Raw genomic sequence first — 17316 nt, 5'->3', positions numbered from 1 at the left:
TGTCTTCCCCAGCATGCGGCCCCACCAGGCCCTGAGCTTGTGCACACCTGTCGCGGGCCCTCTGCCTGGGGGGCAGCCTCCCTCCAGGGGCTGTCCTGCCCTTGTCCTCTGCTCGTTGGCCAGCCTCGGCCTTGGCAGCCACTTCCCGGAGACCAAGCTCAGGACGGGTGCCCTCTCCTCCCCACCTAGGCAGCTGTACCCCGCCTCAGTGACACTGAAGAATAGCACGGCCTTGGCCCAGCGGGGTTCTGCGCAGACCCTACGGCCCCCTCCTGAGAGGAGGAACCAGACATGTGGGGACAGCTCCCCACACCGTAGCCCCACAGCTCGGAACAGCCAGACCCCGACCAACCTGGCCCTGGAGGGGACCCTGCCCCTCGCCTCCCAGGGGCGCGGCTCACAGAATGACCCCCGGTGCTGGCAGGAGAGGGGGCACCGGGCCTCAGCACCCCAACGTCCCTCCACAGGGCACGGCGCAGGACTGTGACGCGTGGACACCTGCAGGGTGACGGACCTGCACGGCGGAGCGGACGGGTCCGCAGACCTCGCGCCCTCGGCTGGCGTCCGGAGACGGCCCCAACCCGGGGCGTCCCCACCTCTCTGCGACGGGGCTCGGCCTCAACCTTGCACTAGCAGTTTTCCGCACGATTCGATGTTTAAATAACGAGCCTGTGACACCTGTATCATGAGAACACCAAAGGTTTTTCTTGGGCGGGAAGTGGGCAGACAGGCGGGCGGACCTGGCTCTTACAGCCGGAAAGCGGCTTCACGCACACAACAGACCCCGCACGGGGGGCCGACGCAACACGAGGGCACTCCCAACGCACCCTGTTCCGGAAGGTTCTGCCGCAGCTCATGAGGGTGCAGGCGGCGGGGTGGTGCTCCTCACCAGGGTGCCCAAGGTCGGGGGGTGGGGGCGGGAGGTCCCAACAAGGGACCCTCCAGCCCCTGGGGCGGAGGCCGCCCTTGGGCTCACCCCATCCTCGGCAGCGTCGGGCAGGGCCCCGTTGTAAGGAATATTTGATCACGAAGCTTCAAACGGAAAAGCAGAGCAGAAAACCCGCGGGACAGCTGCCCGCCGCTGGCGCGACACGGGCCTTCCGCGGGGCGGGCGCCGCGCGCAGCGGAGGGCACGGAGCCGCGGGCCCCCTGCGCCTGGTCCCTGACCAGGGACGTCTGTGCACGCAGTGGCCACGGTCGCACTGAGGAAAGGAGCAGAGGTCCCTTAGCATCGCCCCGCACTCGGTCCCCACGCAGACTCCCCCACATCTTCGTGGCCAGTCCGTACAAACCAGCCGAGGCTCCTGCTCGAGATGCGGTGGTTTCGAGCAAGTCAGGTCTGTCCCCTCTACCTGCCCCGCCTCTCGGCAGCACTCCTGCAAGATGCCAGCTCGGGCGAGGACTGCCGTTCTCAGCCACTACGTCTGCCGTGACTTATCACGTAGCAGCAGACAACTGACAGGAAGAAGTCTGTTTTGCTTTGTTTTAGGTTTTTTCTTTCTTACTGGTTTAAATCTTTCTGTATGTGAAGCATGTATGAGGCTCAGAAGTCAGGCATGTCGCTGCCCAGAGCCCGTCCTCACTGCCTCAAAGCCACCGTGTCCCACGCATGACTGGGGGTGCCCCCGAGCGGCGCCAGGGGCCCCGCTGACAGGCCGGTCCTGGTCCGCGCCACGCACAATGCCGTGGTGAGCAGCATGTGCACGTGCCACGTCACACTGTGCAGCTGTCTTTCGGACGGTGTCCTACGAGAGCGGCAAAGGGACAGAGGACAAGCGCACCTACAACGGGGTCGGGCTGCTTTGCGCCGCCGTCACCGAAGCCCGAGGACTGCCTGGCACTGATGACTTCGTCTCGTGTCCTGACGGAGCGGAGCCGACGCCGGGCGTGGTGGGCGTCAAGCAGGTGCTGGCTGGGCTGGCACGGCCTTGGTCACGGGTGGGTAAGCTTGCCACCATCCAGGAGCCGATTCCGTCTCAGCCCCGGTGAGCGGGAATGCGAGCAGGGTGGCGAGGCCCGCTCCCCACATGAGGCCTGGTGGCACTCGGCTGCCCTGCGGTGTTGAGACCTCCCCCCATCTCGACTGTCAGCCGTGCATTTCCTGGGCTCGTTGGCGTGGTCCGCGGTGCTGGGCGGCGGCCAGGCCCATCTGCTGAGCCAGCCTCTGCCTCCGCCCTGCCGAGTGGGGGCTGCTGCGGGGCTGCGAGCCTGTTTACTCATCAGAACCGGAGGGGCCGACTGTGCGGCCTTTGTGTGGGGCGTCAGCGCGTTCGGCCAGTTTGAGCCTGTCTTTTTTTTACTCAAACAGCTCCCAATGCGCCCACACACCAGAGATTAGCCGATAGCAATCTGCATGCGGGAGAGATTCCAGGGCTGGCTGAGGCAGCGCAACTGACCGAGCGCCTAAGTGGTGACCTGCTGAGCCAGCGGCCGGCCGGCCGCCACCATGCCGCGCGTGTGGCGATGGCAGAGAGGGTGCTGGCCTCACGGTGGGGAAGGCTTTATTACTGGCGTCTCAAAGTGGGGATGGCGTGGGCCCCACGAACAAATTCTTAATCGAGGACCGAGGGCCACTGTAAACATGATCAGGGTGGGGTCGCTGTCACGGCCGCCCGGCCCGCTCACTTGGAGCCCGCGTTCTGTGCCACCTGGAGGTACTCCCTGTGCAGCTTCTCCTGGGCGTCGAACAGCTTCTTCAGCTTCTTGGCTTGCCCCTTGCTCAGCTCCTTGCCTTCCGTGTCGTGCGTGGGCAGGCCCTGAAACGCCGAGAGCACAGACGGTCACTGAGCGGCCCGCCCTCTGTCCCGGGGCTGGCGGAGCTGGGCTTCCTGGCCAGACACGCCCACCCGCCTGGGCGCCTTCTCCCCGTGGAGCTCTGGGCCCAGCGCACCCATGTCAGCCGCCGAGACGTGGCCAGTGTGGGGCGTGAGGGACATTGCTCCCCTCGGGGCCGGCAGGGCTCGGTTCTGACGTGACTGGCTCAGGAGCATGTAGTGAACACAGACGAGAGCCAGGACGGAAAGCCCCCGGGCCCGGAGGGGAACGAATGGCCAGGATGAAGGGCCCAGGGGAGTGGACACAGCGAGGCCATGGCACTTCTGGCCAGCTGTGCGGGAGACCCGGCCAATTCATAGTTGTGCCCACCTCAGCCCAGCCCACGACTCCCAGTGCCAGAGGCCGCTTGGCCGCAGCGGGCAGGGAGGCAGCCCTCGACCTAAAATAGGAGCCAGGCGACCCCCCTCCCTTTGAGCAGAAACTGCTCCCCCAAGGCTGAGAATTCCCGCCATCCCAGTTCAATGAGCCTGACAGAGTTCTGAAAGAAAAAAGGAGATCCTTACGTTTTCATCAAACTTGGAATACTTGTCACTTTCGGACAAGAACATCTCACTGGGTGGGATCTTCATCTTGGCCAGCTTGGCTGCCTGGAACAGACACACGGTCACTGCCCCGAGCACACGCGCTGCTCACCCGGTGCGTGTCCGCTCCCGCCCCAGCCCTCGGACGCAGCTGCTGCGGGAGACGGCAGGGGGCGGAGGCCCAGGGCAGGGAAGGTGGTGACTCAGAACCGGGCCGGTGCCCGCTGTGGGCAGTCACAGCGCCACCAAGTCTAGGAGAGCGGCCCGTCACAGTGCGGCCCCCTCGGCGCTTCTCTTGCCAAGGGACTGTCGGCCTCCCCGCGGGCACCGCTGGGGGACGGGGGCAGATGGGGTGCCGGCTGGGCCCCAGGGGCGAGTGTCTGCCCGGGAAAGCCCCGGCCCCAACAGGCATCACCTCCAGCTCTTGCTTCTTCCTGGCGGCCTCTGCCTTTTTCCTCCTCTTCTCCTCCTCCACCTGCGGGGACAGGGCATAGCCCATGAGCAGGCCCCTCTCGGGTGGGCGCTGGCACAAGGCCCCTGCTGCCCCACTGCACTGCGGCCCGGCCCTGTGCCGGACTGTGACCCGCCCGCCCCACCGAGGGAGGCGAGCTGGTGTGAGGAGGGCCTGGGCAGTGCCCTGGGCCGGCGCGCGTCCGTGAGGGCCCAGCCTGCCCTGGACGGACGCCACACGGGCGCACGCGTGAAGTACAGCGTGCGAGGAAGCGACGCGTGTGACCGGCCAGCGTGGGCAGGGGCTCTGCTGGGCGGGTGACCGGGAACAGCATCGTGAAGGCCAGTGGTGCGTGGGAGTGGAGGGCAGAGGTAAAAGGTGAAGTATGCAAACTCGGTGGTTTTCACGTTTTTGATAAATGTCAAGGTCAAGTCCTTTCGGTTCTCTCACCGACCTTTTTCTTTTCTTCTCTCTCTTTCAACAGGGTGTCCCTGTCCACCAGCTTGACCACGGTCGGCAGTCCTGAAAGGCAAGTGGCCGTGAGGGGAGCGAGGCCTGGCGTCCATCCTCCCTGCCGGCCCTGTCCCCCCGACTCCCCTGGCAGCCCACCAGGCCCCTCAACCTGCAGAGGCACCCAAGGGTCCCCTGGAGAAAAGCAGGGTGGGGTCCCTTCCTTATCGCTGATGACAGAAAGCGCAGAAGTCATGAAATGAGACAGGTCAGGTCGTCTGAGTCTTTAAAACCTAGCAGTTTTGTGTCGCGTCCCCCATGAAGTCCAAACGCAAGCTGGGAAAGCCACTGACAACCATGTGACACAGGTTGTCTCAGAAGCGACAGGTCATGAGAAAGGGCAGCCAGAGACGCACCAGAAACACGGGCAATGGGCAGCCAGGCCGCGGGGGTGGCTGCCCCAACGCCTTTCAAACAGGAAGGGGTGGTGAGGACACCGGATGCGACACCGCGAGGCCCCGCCCCCACCCCGGCACGCCGAGGCCGCGGCCGAGCGGACCCCACCTTCGTGGTCCTCCAGCCGCACCCCGAGCTCGGGCAGGACGTCGTCGCGCAGGGCATCACTGAGCTGCAGGACCTCGGGGACTGGGGCAAAGGGACAGGGTCAGTCCGATCCTCTGCGGGAAGCAGGGAAGTCTGGGACCACCACCCAGGCCTGGGCTCTCCCCGTGGACAGCTCCGGGCACTCGGGGCCCGGCTCAGAGGCAGGTGGGGTTGGAACTGCACCTGGGCCTGGTCCCGGCATTCTGAGTGTGGGGAAGTCAGGGCCACCACCACCATGCGGGTGGCAGGTCCACAAGACTAGGCTCCTCGACCAAAGTAAGGCTCACCATGTTCTGTAGCCCAGGACCCAGGGACCCAAGGCCACTTGCTGTGGGTCCTGCAAGGGCCCCCCACAACCCCCAGCGGCCACCGGCGAGAGCCAAAACTGGCCAGAGCGAAGGGCATGGCTGTCTGGGACAGAGCGGGCCAACCCCCACGGCCACTGGGCCACCGGCCTCACCTTGCTTCTCCCGGGCGATCTTCCGCACCCCGTGCCTGAACTCCGACAGCACCTGGAGGTACGGCATGACCGTGGACTCGAGCTGCGGGAGAGGGCTTCGTTCACCGAGAGACTAGGACAGACTTTGCGCCCACGCCACACGGAGCGGGTGACGCCCGGACTAGGGACACGCTCACCTCACACCTGGTCCCCTCCAGGCGAGTGACCCTGTGGAGTCGGAGGCGCCCAGCACAGGTGACGCTGGCCAGAGGGACAGACGGCTTCCCTCCCGCCCGTCCAGTGGGACACGCCCTGCCGCGGACACAACACCTGCCCGCCCGCTCATGCGCCGCCCTCGGGGAGGCCTGACGCCTGGTCCACACTGGGGCCGGTGCCTCAGGGGGCCAGTTGTGCAAGCCAGCCCCCACACGCACGTGCACGCCTGCCCTACGGTGAGCCACCTGCAGTCACACAGGGTGGACACGGAACACGGCGGCTGCTGGAGACGGGACACTGTGGCAGGTGGAACCCACGCGGGAGAAACGACTTCGTGAGAAGTGCCCTTCTTACAACCGGCATGCTCTCCCAGCAGCTTTTTCTGCAAGGTCCCTCCTGCCTCCCCGGTCATTCGGCAGCTTGACAACCCAAACGACAGTGGTTAGCGCAGAGGCGGCCTGGGCTGACGCGCCCTGGGTGTGGCCCAGGCCTCAGCCGGCCCCTGGCTGTGGTGAGTGCCCTGCAGGGGAGGGGTTGGACTGCTGGGGTTTGGGGCTTCCTCTGCACCCACGCAGTGAGACGGCAGGTATGCAGGGAGGGACGGAGCCTCGCGTCACCGCCGGCCTCGGCCAGCGTACCCTTGGGCGGGGTCCCCAGCAGCCCGGCCGACCACCCAGCACGCCGTGGGCCATCAGTACCGAGGTGGTTCAAAATGTGGGAGCTGCCGCCCCTGCTCCTGCAACAGCTGGGGTTTAGAAGGTAACCGTGAACTTCAAATGGTGTGACTTGCGCGTCTGCCCTTTGGCCCTGCAGCCTCTCCTACGGCGCTTCCTGTGGCTGCCCGCTCCAGTGAGCTGGGGCGAAGGGCCCACTGAGGTCGCTGGGGACGTGTCTACCACCTTCTGAAGGCCCCACAACACAGCCACGGCATTTAAAATGGAAAGTATTTCTTAAAAGTTCAAAGGCAGACTATCTTTAACCTACAATCACTTGTACAAGAAAATAAATCAGCTACGTGGCTTTTCCTTCTACAAAGCACCAAAAAAAGGTCACATACAGCCAAATCTAGATGTCACAACGACAACTAATCTCAGGCTGGCAAAAGCCACCGGCGACGTGGGCGTGGACTCTGGCAGAACTCCCGACAACACAAAACTGCTTTCTCCCTGGAAGTCGGTTCTCGGGGAGACCGCCGTGAGCGCCGCCTGCAGGCGGTACCGGCTGCTACCAGGAGCCTGGATTCCAAAAGGCTTTGCCTTCTCACGCTGCGTTTGACTCCTGCTCTCAGGTAAGTCACGATTGCTGCACTTAAATGTCTGCATGTACCTTCTAACCACACAATTACAGAGCGCCCCTGGCAGGGAGAAGCGTGCAAGTTCGCTTGAGATGAATCTGAATGTGCACTTGTCACAGGTCATAGCTGTCACGCAGCGGAAACTGTACATCTGCCACATGCTGACCGTGCGAGCGATGCCAACAGTCGCCGACCCACCAGCCAGCTCAGCCCACGCGTGCCACGTGGCTGCGGCCCACCCGAGGGCTCGATCTGTCCCATCTAGTGGTCTCCCAGGACTGGGCTCAGACCACACAGCTGCACAGGTGCCCCCCAACTAGTGGTCACCAAGGAAGGCCGTTGTGGCCCTGGCTGACCTTCCACACAGGGGCCAGGTAGAGATGCAACCCAGGGTAGGTGAGACCTATTGCCCATCTACAAATGACTGCAAGTTTGGCCCAGAAGGAAGACGGGACAGGGAGGAAAGACTGCAGGCAGGAAGGGCCCTGGAGGCGGGCACCGTCTCTGGGCACGGTGACCCAAGGCGGCCCGCGGGAAGGCTCCCGGCCCCAGGCGGGCTCTACTCACGTCCAGGCTGGTTCCCGGTCCTCCCACCGGGAAGCCCAGGGAGCTCTCCTCTTCTATGGCCCCGAAGATCTAGGAGAAAAGGTGTGCAAGGTGAAGAGGCCCCAAGCGATGACAGCCTGCAATGGGGCCCACGACGCATGCAGCTGCACGTAGCGGGAGGCGGCCGCGAGGGCAGCCCGGCCGGGGGGCAGATCCCACATGCGCGTAGGGGGAAGAGGCCGTGGGGCAGATCCCGCATGCGCGTGGAGGGAAGAGGCCGTGAGGGCGGCCCGCCGGGTGGCAGATCCCGCATGCGCATGGGGGGAGGTGGCTGTGTGGGCAGCCCGGCCGGGGGGCAGATCCCGCATGCGCGTGGGGGGGGAGGCGGCCATGGGGCAGATCCCGCATACGCGTGGAGGGAAGAGGCTGCGAGGGCGGCCTGGCCGGGGGGGCAGATCCCGCATACGCGTGGAGGGAAGAGGCTGCGAGGGCGGCCTGGCCGGGGGGGCAGATCCCGCATGCGCGTAGGGGGAAGAGGCCGTGAGGGCGGCCCGCCGGGTGGCAGATCCCGCATGCACGTGGAGGGAAGAGGCCGTGAGGGCGGCCCGCCGGGTGGCAGATCCCGCATGCGCGTGGTGGGAGGCAGCCGTGTAGGCGGCCCGGCCGGGGGGCAGATCCCGCATGCGCATAGGGGAAGGTAGCTATGTGGGCGGCCCAGCCGGGGGGCAGACGGGCCGGAGGGCCGGAGCCCCGGAGCCCTGGCCGCGGTGCTCCATCGTCCTGCTCAGGCCGAGTCCTGGCCCTGGCTGTCCTCTGGGCCTCTCTCGCCCAAGGCCACTTATGATGGGGAACCGGGAGGGTGGCATGTCACCCCGGGGTCCCACATGCAGCAAGACCCGGAACTGGCCCACACTAAGGTGGACTCCATGTCAAACCTCAAAACGGGAGGGAAACTGAGGCACAGAGGCATGATCGCTCCACGCGAGGACGGTGCACGCGCCTCACGTCTGCCGCCCAGAGCACGGCAGGGACTGAGGGGGACAGGGCGCGCCACGCACGGCACTCCGCCCCGCGGGCGCGGCGCACCTTCAGCATGTGCGTGAGGTACAGGGCGACGCTCTCCAGCAGCGTCCGGCTGGGCGTCCGCCTGGCGGCCTTGCGGGCGGCCATGTAGAGGTTGCACTGGCTGACCAGCGCCCGCATCTCCTCCAGGACGGTGCGCGTGTCGACGTTATCGCACAGGGCTTCGTGAACCGCCGCCTTCTTGTCGTAGAAGCTGAGCGGGAAGCGGAATGGACGGGCACGTCAGCGGCCTGACGCACCTCGGGGCCTCTCCGTGCGGCCCAGAGCCAGAGCCCCGTGCGCCGGTGCCACCGGCCTCGTCATCGGAGGGGGTGACGCAGGCCTGCACACCCGGAGAAGGGCACCTCACCTCTCATTCAGCTCTGCTTCTTCCTTCTCCCACTTTTCAAACTGGCCGGTGACGTCGACAGGAGCGCGGAGGACGTCTTTCACGTTTAGGAAAAACTCCTATGGTCAGAGCGCCCGGATGAGCAGCATCGCGACAGCGGTCCCGCGGGAGAGCCAGCTGCAAACGCGCCCTTCCGTGCCAGGCAGCACCCGCAAAGCTCAGTGCGCCGGCCCCGCCCAAGCCTGGGGGCGGGGCGTGGGGGCGCCCCATGCTAGCGCCGCCGCGACCCGCCGGGCTGAGAGCTGCTTCCCCACGCACGTGACTGCTCCCGCCTCCGTCCCACTCTGGATCAGGGAGAACCGGAAGCAGGCCGGGGGGTCCAGCTCGGTGACCAGCGGCGCCCTGGGGAGGACGGGCACTTACGTTCATGAACTTCTCAAACTGCAGCGCGGACTCCATGGTGTTGCTGGAGTAGTCCAGCGTGTCCTTCCACGAGTGCATGAGGAAGGCCAGGCGCAGCTGCCGCGCTGTGGGCACAAGAGCACCAGTCCCCTGAGGTCCCGAGGTCCCCGAGGTCCCTGGGCCGCCCCCGCGCGACCGGGGAGAGCTGTGCTGGCCCGCGGGGCAGCCACGCTCACCTGAGTGCTTCTTCAAGGCATCCTTGATGGTGATGAAGTTCTTGAGCGACTTGGACATCTTGCAGCCTGAGATCGTCAGGTGGCCCGTGTGCAGGAAGTAGCGGACCCAGCAGTCGTTCTCAAAGTAGGCCTGGTGGAGAGATGGGCAGGGCGGCGGCGCTGAGCCCCTGCGCCTGTGCGGAGGGCCTGCCCGGGTCTGCGGGCCAGGAGGGCACGGCCGGGTGGCGCCCAGGCCCATCCACGGCCGCAGCCAGACTGTGAATGTGGCGAATCAGACTTGATGAGCAGGGTTCGCGTTCCCACTGACAGAACCTGCCGTGGGCCAGGGCTTACTCAGTGACCCCTCGCTGATGGCCCCCCGACTGCCCTTGCTGCGGTGGGGGTGCCAGGCCCGGCCGCCTAGAGCAAGCCTACCTCTGACTGCGCCAGCTCGTTGTCATGGTGGGGGAAGCGCAGGTCGAAGCCGCCCCCGTGGATGTCCATCGAGGCTCCCAGGAGGGCGCTTGCCATGGCGGAGCACTCGATGTGCCAACCCGGACGGCCCTGGCAACCAGACGACACGCTGGCCGGCCGCCCGACCCCCCCCCCCCCCCCCCGCACGTGCCCCACGCTCACAACCCGCGAAACCCCTGAGCTCTACGGGAGCAGGAGTGAGGTCCTGCCCCTGGGCACTGCGGGGAGCCCACTCTGCAGCGCCCCCTCTGGCTTCACAGAGGCTGAGGCTGTGCTGAGGCCTGTGTCATTCCCAGAACTCCCCAGCCCTCAACCAGGGGCAGACGCCAACCCCCCGCCTCAGCTCCAGCCCATCAGAACTGCTGTCACAGGGACTGGGGGATTGGGGGGCAGTGTCATCTGGGAGCGTGTCATGCTCGGAGCCGCAGTCCATCGGGACGAGGGGCCTCCAAGGTGCGCCAGCAACCCCAAGCCCCAGTCAGGGCTGGGCAGATGGAGGCCCCAGAGGGAGGCACCTGCCGGAGGCCCGCGAGGCCCAGCGGCGTCAGTCCCCAGGACGGGGCAGTCCTGCGGTGCTCTGGTGAGGCACTTTGCCCATGACCAGCCCCCGCTACCCCGCCCCGCCCTTCCGGGGAGCTCACCCTTCCCCATGGGCATGGCCAGGATGGCTCCCCCGGCTTGGAGGCTTTCCACAGGGCGAAGTCGCTGGGGGACCGCTTCTCACTCAAGCGGTCCGCGGAGATGCTCAGGTCGCCTGCGGACATGAGGGAGGGGTCACTCGGCGCGACCAGGTGGTCGACCCTGCTCAAGGTCGCTCCCGGCACCGGCACCGCCTTCCGACGGAGCTCTGCTTATCAGCGTGGTCGAGCCCGCCCTCCAGCTCACTGCCCGGAGTTTGCGGCCGCCGCAGTGCCAACGTTTACAAAGCGCTAGTCACAGGCTCAGAAGTCACCGACGCGCGAGCCGTCAGCCGGGGGCCTGGCCCGCGCCTGCATTCCCTCCCGCCCCCCTCTGTGGTAAGTGGCGGCACTGCGGCCTGGGGTATGAAGCAATGTTTGGTGGCAGCGTGGGGGCCCCGGCTTGCGCAGCGGCGTCTCCTGGCAGCAGCCCACAGGGCTCTCAGCTGTGGTTCCGGGCGGTAGCAGGATGAGTTGAGCCTGCCGCGTGCGGCTTCTTAGGCTGGAGGTGGCGAATCGGGACACTCACTGTTCCTCCCTGTTCGTCATGGGAGGTAAGGGGACGGTGGCCACAGAGCAGCCTCTGAATGCACAAAGCAAAAGGGAGAGACCCAGCTTCCCCAGGGAGCAGTCAAGGCCGGTCGCCGGGGGCCGGGGCCGAGCCAGCCTGCACCTTGCCGGAGCGACAGGAAGTGACCTTTTCCCCTTAAGGAGACGCATGGTCATCGCAGGAGAGTCCCAGACCACAGGCGGGACCCGTGGAGCACAGCAGTGCTGTGAAAATGAAAACCTGCCAGCACGGCCCATCCCTGTGGCCCGGGTGGTGACCGGTGGTGACCGGTGGTGACCGGTGGACGGGGTGCAGCACGGAGGGCCCAGAGGCCCCTTCCCTGGCCCGTGCTCCAAGTGCTGCCGCCTCCTGGGCGCTGTCACCCCTCATGGAAGACTCCAGAATGGGAAGGACATTCGTAATGCCGAGCGTTGCAGACGTGACAAGACCTCACGAACACCACTGTCCAGGCATCGGGCACGGACGCCGCCCGAGGGCAGCCGGGAGGGAAGGCCACCTTCAGGATCCCAAACGCGTCCCACGTGCAGAACGCCTGCACGGCACGGAAGAGGGCTGGGAAAAGCGCCGCAGTCGCAAACGCGGGGGTGACCACAGCTCGCGTCCCGTTGCGCTGGTTTGCACGCTGGCGGTCTACCACATCGATGCAAACGAAACCAGGCACATCGGACGAATAGGCCAAATTCTATTCCAGCTTCCCAGGTTCTCACTGCCTTCGAGCGTGTTACCGCATCGTCGGAAATTACTCAAAACCATAATTTGGTATGGTGCTTTGACATTCTTTTAGCCGCCCTTTATGCGACAGAAAATGTGTTCAGGTTTTTAATTTTTTGTTATGAACATAGTTACTCATGAACATATGTGGCTTTTCTGAAAAATTTTGTAACGAAAACGACCTCGCTCGCTCTCACGCCCTCCCCTATTCTTCACCAACGTCGTTATTTGGTAATAACTGTTACTTGCTCCAGATTCTTGAAGAAAGGGAAGGAAATCGCATGATCCTCTCCCCTCCCGGTCCCTCCTGGCGGCACTTCTCGTCTCCCTCCTGGAGGCAACCAGTATGTGGCCGAGCGTCAGGAGCATTTGTCACTGTCGCCCGTGGCGCCCTGTCCCACTTGGCGGAGTGAGCAGGCTGCCGCGGGGGCCCGGGCCCCCACCGGCACACGCCGCCGCTGTCGGAGCCCCAGCATTTAGATGGGAGGCGGCGCGCCCCAGGTCTCGCAGTGACGGGCCACGTGGCCCAGCGCGACCACTCGGTGGGAGTGGAGGTGCCCCTAACGGGAGGGCACGTCCCTCGTGCTCCCTGTGCTGTTGGATGCTACTCCTCTTGTCCCTGGAACTGACCCCGATGCTGAAGCCCGTCTGCAGGAAAGCGGGCCCGGCACAGGCGCCGGTCGACGAGAACCGTCAGCTGGGTCGGACGGCGCGCTCGTCACACGGCGTCTGTGTGCTCTCGTGGTTCTGGAAGGTTCCTGGGCCCCGTGACCTTCAGAGGCGGGGCGCGCGCCTGTGCTCTCCTGCGCCCGCGTCCCCAACGCAGCGTAGGCGTCCCGTCTGCCCGGCCCGTCTCCACGGCACGCTGCTACGTTCCGCTTCCTCCTGACCCACCCGCAGCCGCTCTGCCCACTCCTCGGTCTTGCTAGAGGCTTCCACTCTTAGCCTTTGTGAAGAACAGGCCGTCCACCTCTAGGGGCATTTCCACCTCATTTCTCTGCTTTTACCTTTCCCTCCCTTCGGTCTGCCGTCGTCCTTGGCCAGCCTCTGCATCTATCGCTGGCCTCACTTATTTCGAACCCTTCTGCTCTGCGACTTCACGCACTTAAAACCACAAAGCTCCTTTAACCGGCACGTCAGCTGCGTCCCCCGAGTGTTGCCACGTGGCGCGGAAACCTCCCGTTACCTCCCCCTGGTCCTCCGTTCCTGCAGGCCACCGAGGAGCGTGATTTCACACCGGTCTGTAGATTTTAAACGTCCCCGGTGTCGATACCAAGTCATTCACCGTGGCCACAGGATGCAGTCCCCATGCGAAGCCACCCTTTGGGATTCGCAGGGACTCCTCTCCGGGGCCTGCTGTGTGGTCCTGCGTGAGCGTAAGGGAGCAGACGCTCCTCATTCCTGGGTGTGAAGTTCTGATCCGTTAGACTGGCCGCCGATGTGCGTTTCTGTCCTGTCACATCCTGGCGAGTCGTGGCAGATCCACACACTTGCGGAAGTGCACGAACCCGCTTCCAGGTGTGGCCGTGTCTACTTCGTACACTTTGGGGATGCGGAGGCCATGCCGTCTGGTCCCACGTCTGGGACCAGCCCTCCTGGGGACAGGAGTTAGCACCACGGAGTCACCTCCCTTACTGATGACTGTCTTCAGCCTCGAATGCCGCGGGGTCTCCTAGCAACACCATTCAACCAAAGGTCTAGCTTCTCTTAATGTTTCTGTGTCGCCTTGCTTTGTTTTTGGTTCTGGTATTTCTTTAGAACAGAGTCCTAGAGATGAAATTACTTGATCAAAAAGCATAAACATTTTTACGGCCAAACAGCCTTCCCGAAACCCTGGAGGGTAAGCGCGGCGCGCAGCCCGGCCGTGAGCGAGCGTGGGCTCTGTGGTTCGTCCCCAGGTTGTCAGGGACTGAGAATGGAGACGACACTGTGAAAGACAAATGCAACTTGGTCCAGAAGGAGCCTGCATCTACGTTTAGAATATTTAGATCAAGACAAGCACAGGGAAAAAAACGAAAATAGAAAAAGCTAAAAAATACAATGACAACAAAAAGATGGGCGTGGGGCCTGCTGTCACACACGTGCCCCGCGCTGGGACGAGGAAGCAGCCGCCTCGGGCTGCTGCCTGGCACTGCACGGACGGCCTGCTCACGCCCTCACCCGCACACCTGGGGGCCTGAGCGGCGAGGCCCGGCCCAGGTCCCCAGCTGGCTTTTCCTGAGCACCTTTTAAAATGACAGCTCAGAGTTGAGCCCAGGAAAAATCTGTGACCTCCTCAACCACCTTTGAAGTAATAGGTGCTCATCGCCCCGCTCTGATCTCCCGCTCTCTGGTGACCAGAAACGGAGGACAATGAACCTGGTGGCTACTTGCTTCGTGTGATTCTGCTGTGCCTTCGCCAAAATGGCCCCGTGTTTTCCGTCCCCCAAAGTGGGAGCTCGGGTGGCGAGGGCGCGACCTGCCGCCGCGGCCAGGTAGCTTATGCCCCATCAGGCCCCAACCTCACCTCAGCGCAGCAGCTCCCGGCGCCCCACCGCCACCCTGGCCTGAACACCCTCGAACCCCGAGGTTTGTACTGCTCCCCAGTACGGCACTGAGCATGCAGATGACCCTGAACGTGGGTCAGAGGCGCTGGCTTCACACCCAGTCGGAAATCCAGGTGCAGTGCTCGACTCCCCCAAAACCTAGCAACCAATAAATGGCCTATTGCCGATCGGAAGCCTGGCCGATCGCATGAACAGCCGAGCGACGCACGTTTGTCTGGTCTGGTGTTCATGCTGCGCTCGCACAATAAAGTGAGCCAGGGAAAACTAAACGTCATGAAGAAAACCATAGGGAAAAGAAAACGCTCGTTTACTGAAAACATCCTGTGCAAGTGGACATGCGGGGTGTAAACCTATCGTTCAGGGTCGGCCGTCCTTACAGTTCACTGATTAAAAAATTATGCATTTCCCGGGCTTGGTGTAGAAAACTCCTCGAGGCCCTTCAGGTGAAAAGGTGCCGCCCCCACGCCATCCCCACCCCACCTTCAGCCCCCTCCTCACCTTCTCCCTCCTGCAGGGCTTTCTGATCCCCCACGGCCTCGGGCACCAGCTTCCCGTACGAGTGTCTCTCACTGGACGCAAACTTCACTGTGTCAAAGTACACGGACCCGTTGGAAGCGTAGCTGGGAAACGGAACAGAAACGGGGTGCATGTGGCAGACCCGCCGGCGGCCGGAGCCGCCCCGGAAGGCGCGCCGGGCGGCAGGCCACGTCCGCTCAGTCTCTGCCCCGGGCCACCGTCCCCGGCACTACGCTGTGGGGACTGGACGCCATGGTGCTGGTGGGCTGGGCAGGGACGCGGCAGGGGCCGAGTCCTCACTCTCGGGCAGCCTGTCTCTCTGCACACGACCCTCAGCCGCGAGTCCTGCAGCCATGCGGCTCCTGCCTCTGTGACAGCACAGTCCTGGGCCGTGCCCCCAACTTTCTGTCTACATTATACCCACCTACGTGGCCCAGCCAAGGTTCTCTGCCTCCCAGAAGCCCGGAATGATCTGTCTCCTGTCACCTTGCAGTGACCATGAAAAAGGGGGCAACCATGCTGCCCCGGGCCCCTCACTTGGCTGGGGGGTGCGGCTCCCAGCGGCCTCGCCGCCCCTGGCGAGGGGGCACAGCGAGCAGGGGCCGCCTGCGGGCAGCCGCCCGGCTGCCATCTGCTCCCACATGCCGGCTGTTTCCCTAAGTGCCGACGTCGGAGCCTCGCCAAATGATTCCTGCAGTCGGAAGGTGCCACGATGGGAAACGCAGGGCGGGGGCGGCGTGCTGGAATCCCCCCAAGGAGAGAGCACGGGACACCGGCAGCCCTGCCTCGGGGCGGGGGGGGGCACATGAGGACCAGCGCCCTCAAGGTGCCAATGCCACCAAAGACCTGGCAGGGCCCACGCGCACCCGCGGCTGCTTTGGTGGCCTGAACTGTGGGCTTCCCAGTGGATGGCGGGCTAGGAGCTCCCCACACCTGTCGCCCTTGCCACGGTCCCCAGGGCAGGCCACGGCCAAGCAGGAGTGGCCCCAGGTCCCAGGCTGGGCCCCAAGTGATGTGAGCAAGGCTGCTGGGGGCTCGGGGCGGGCAGGGTGCGGCCAGCACGACCCCCCTGCTCTTCCTCCCTGCCCTGGACTGACGTGACAAGGCTGGGGCTCGGCTGTGCTCCCCATGTGTGCAGAGCAGTCCTCACCCCCCGTGCCCTGGGATGCGACTACACGCGAGTCTCTAAGGGGGCTGTTGGGGGGGACCCCGTCCAGCACACGCTGACCTTGTAAGGAGAGGGGACCAGAGCTCAAACCGTGCTCCATGCCATGCGAGGAGGGGCAGGGAGAAGGCGGCCGTCTGCCTGCCGGACCCTCGCTCAGGCCTCTGGCTGCGGAGCCATGACCGGCACGCTGCGCTGCCCCGGGCATTGGCGGCCCTGCTCCTGGGCCCCGAGCGAGGCGGGCGGCCGCTCTCCCGGGGGCCTCTCCGGGAATGCTGCGCGGCCTACGGGGGGCTGCGCTCACCCGTAGCCGTTGTCCACGATCTTCTGGACGAAGCTCACGATCTCTGGCACGTACTCGCTGACCCGGGTCAAGACGTCCGGAGGGAGGACCTGCGGGCGACAGCAGCGAGGCCTGGGCCCTTCCCCTGTGGACGTGGGCCTGGGGCGCACGCCCGGGGACAGCGGCAGCCCCTGGCGCCCCCACGACCCGGGACGCACGGGCGGGCGGTTGGACACTCACGTTCAGGGCTGCCATGTCTCTGTGGAATTCCGCTTCCCAGAACTGGGGCAGTTTGGAGAAAATGGAATTGTCGGTCACCTCACTGCCCAGCGTGGCGTCCAGCCACTCAGAGAGCAAATCCTTCGCTTCCTCCAGCAGCACCTGCGGGAGAGCGATGGAGTTCCCCCGTCACGCCCCGCTCCTCCGGACCCCGGCAGCGGGTTGCTCTGCGCCACCCAGGCCTCGAGTCGGAGGCGCCCGAGGCCGTGACGAGTGGCCCTCTCCGGGAGCCCCATGCTCCCGTGTGTGGCTCAGCACGGGGCCCACACGGGCTCGAAGGTGGCAGGCTTGGCGGCGCAGTGTGTCCAGAGCCCCGACTGTCACACGTGGAGGGGCGGGCAGGGGTGCTCAGGACTCACGACAGGAGGTGGCAGGTGGTTGGGAGACGGGCAGAGCCCCCGCCCTGGAGGGAAGCCTCGAGGCCCGCGTCACCCTCTGAAGAGACCGCCCCACGTCCCACCCGCGACAGAGCGACGTCCGTAGAGCTGTGCGCCGTCACCGTGGCACTGCGGTGGGGGGCAGGAACGTCTGTCGGTGACACGCCCAAGCCCCGGGGCGGGGGCCCCGCCGTTCTGCCTCGGGGTGACCTAGTGCTCCCGGCAGCTGAACTCCAGTGGGGACGCGGACGCGGGGACTGGCAGGCCGTCTGCGGTCCGCGAGTAGGGGGAGGAGCGCGGGAAGGGGAGAGGACGCACAGTGGGGCGAGGACGC

General features: G+C 65.1%; 1 protein-coding gene across 2 annotated transcripts in view; it reads right to left on the bottom strand.

The window, feature by feature from the left end:
• Nucleotides 1-683: 683 nt before the first annotated feature.
• The window catches only part of CARS1 (cysteinyl-tRNA synthetase 1), a 37797-nt gene continuing 21164 nt past the window's right edge, over nucleotides 684-17316 (bottom strand). For both annotated transcript variants that reach the window (XM_016131175.2, XM_036220988.1), the window contains 16 exons: nucleotides 16567-16707; nucleotides 16348-16436; nucleotides 14861-14982; nucleotides 10499-10611; nucleotides 9819-9947; nucleotides 9405-9534; nucleotides 9190-9293; nucleotides 8788-8885; nucleotides 8442-8631; nucleotides 7377-7445; nucleotides 5321-5402; nucleotides 4822-4902; nucleotides 4262-4329; nucleotides 3772-3831; nucleotides 3339-3422; nucleotides 684-2756 (listed from right to left, as the gene is read on the bottom strand). In XM_016131175.2, the coding sequence (XP_015986661.2) occupies nucleotides 2622-2756; nucleotides 3339-3422; nucleotides 3772-3831; nucleotides 4262-4329; nucleotides 4822-4902; nucleotides 5321-5402; nucleotides 7377-7445; nucleotides 8442-8631; nucleotides 8788-8885; nucleotides 9190-9293; nucleotides 9405-9534; nucleotides 9819-9947; nucleotides 10499-10611; nucleotides 14861-14982; nucleotides 16348-16436; nucleotides 16567-16707 (1695 nt within the window). In that variant the 3' untranslated portion in view covers nucleotides 684-2621. The remainder of the gene's footprint in view (nucleotides 2757-3338; nucleotides 3423-3771; nucleotides 3832-4261; nucleotides 4330-4821; nucleotides 4903-5320; nucleotides 5403-7376; nucleotides 7446-8441; nucleotides 8632-8787; nucleotides 8886-9189; nucleotides 9294-9404; nucleotides 9535-9818; nucleotides 9948-10498; nucleotides 10612-14860; nucleotides 14983-16347; nucleotides 16437-16566; nucleotides 16708-17316) is intronic.

Source organism: Rousettus aegyptiacus, unplaced genomic scaffold (genome assembly GCF_014176215.1).
Source record: "Rousettus aegyptiacus isolate mRouAeg1 unplaced genomic scaffold, mRouAeg1.p scaffold_m13_p_5, whole genome shotgun sequence".
Taxonomy (NCBI): domain Eukaryota; kingdom Metazoa; phylum Chordata; class Mammalia; order Chiroptera; family Pteropodidae; genus Rousettus; species Rousettus aegyptiacus.
The sequence above is the reverse complement of the archived record's forward strand: the minus strand, read 5'-3'. Positions and strand labels throughout refer to the sequence as shown.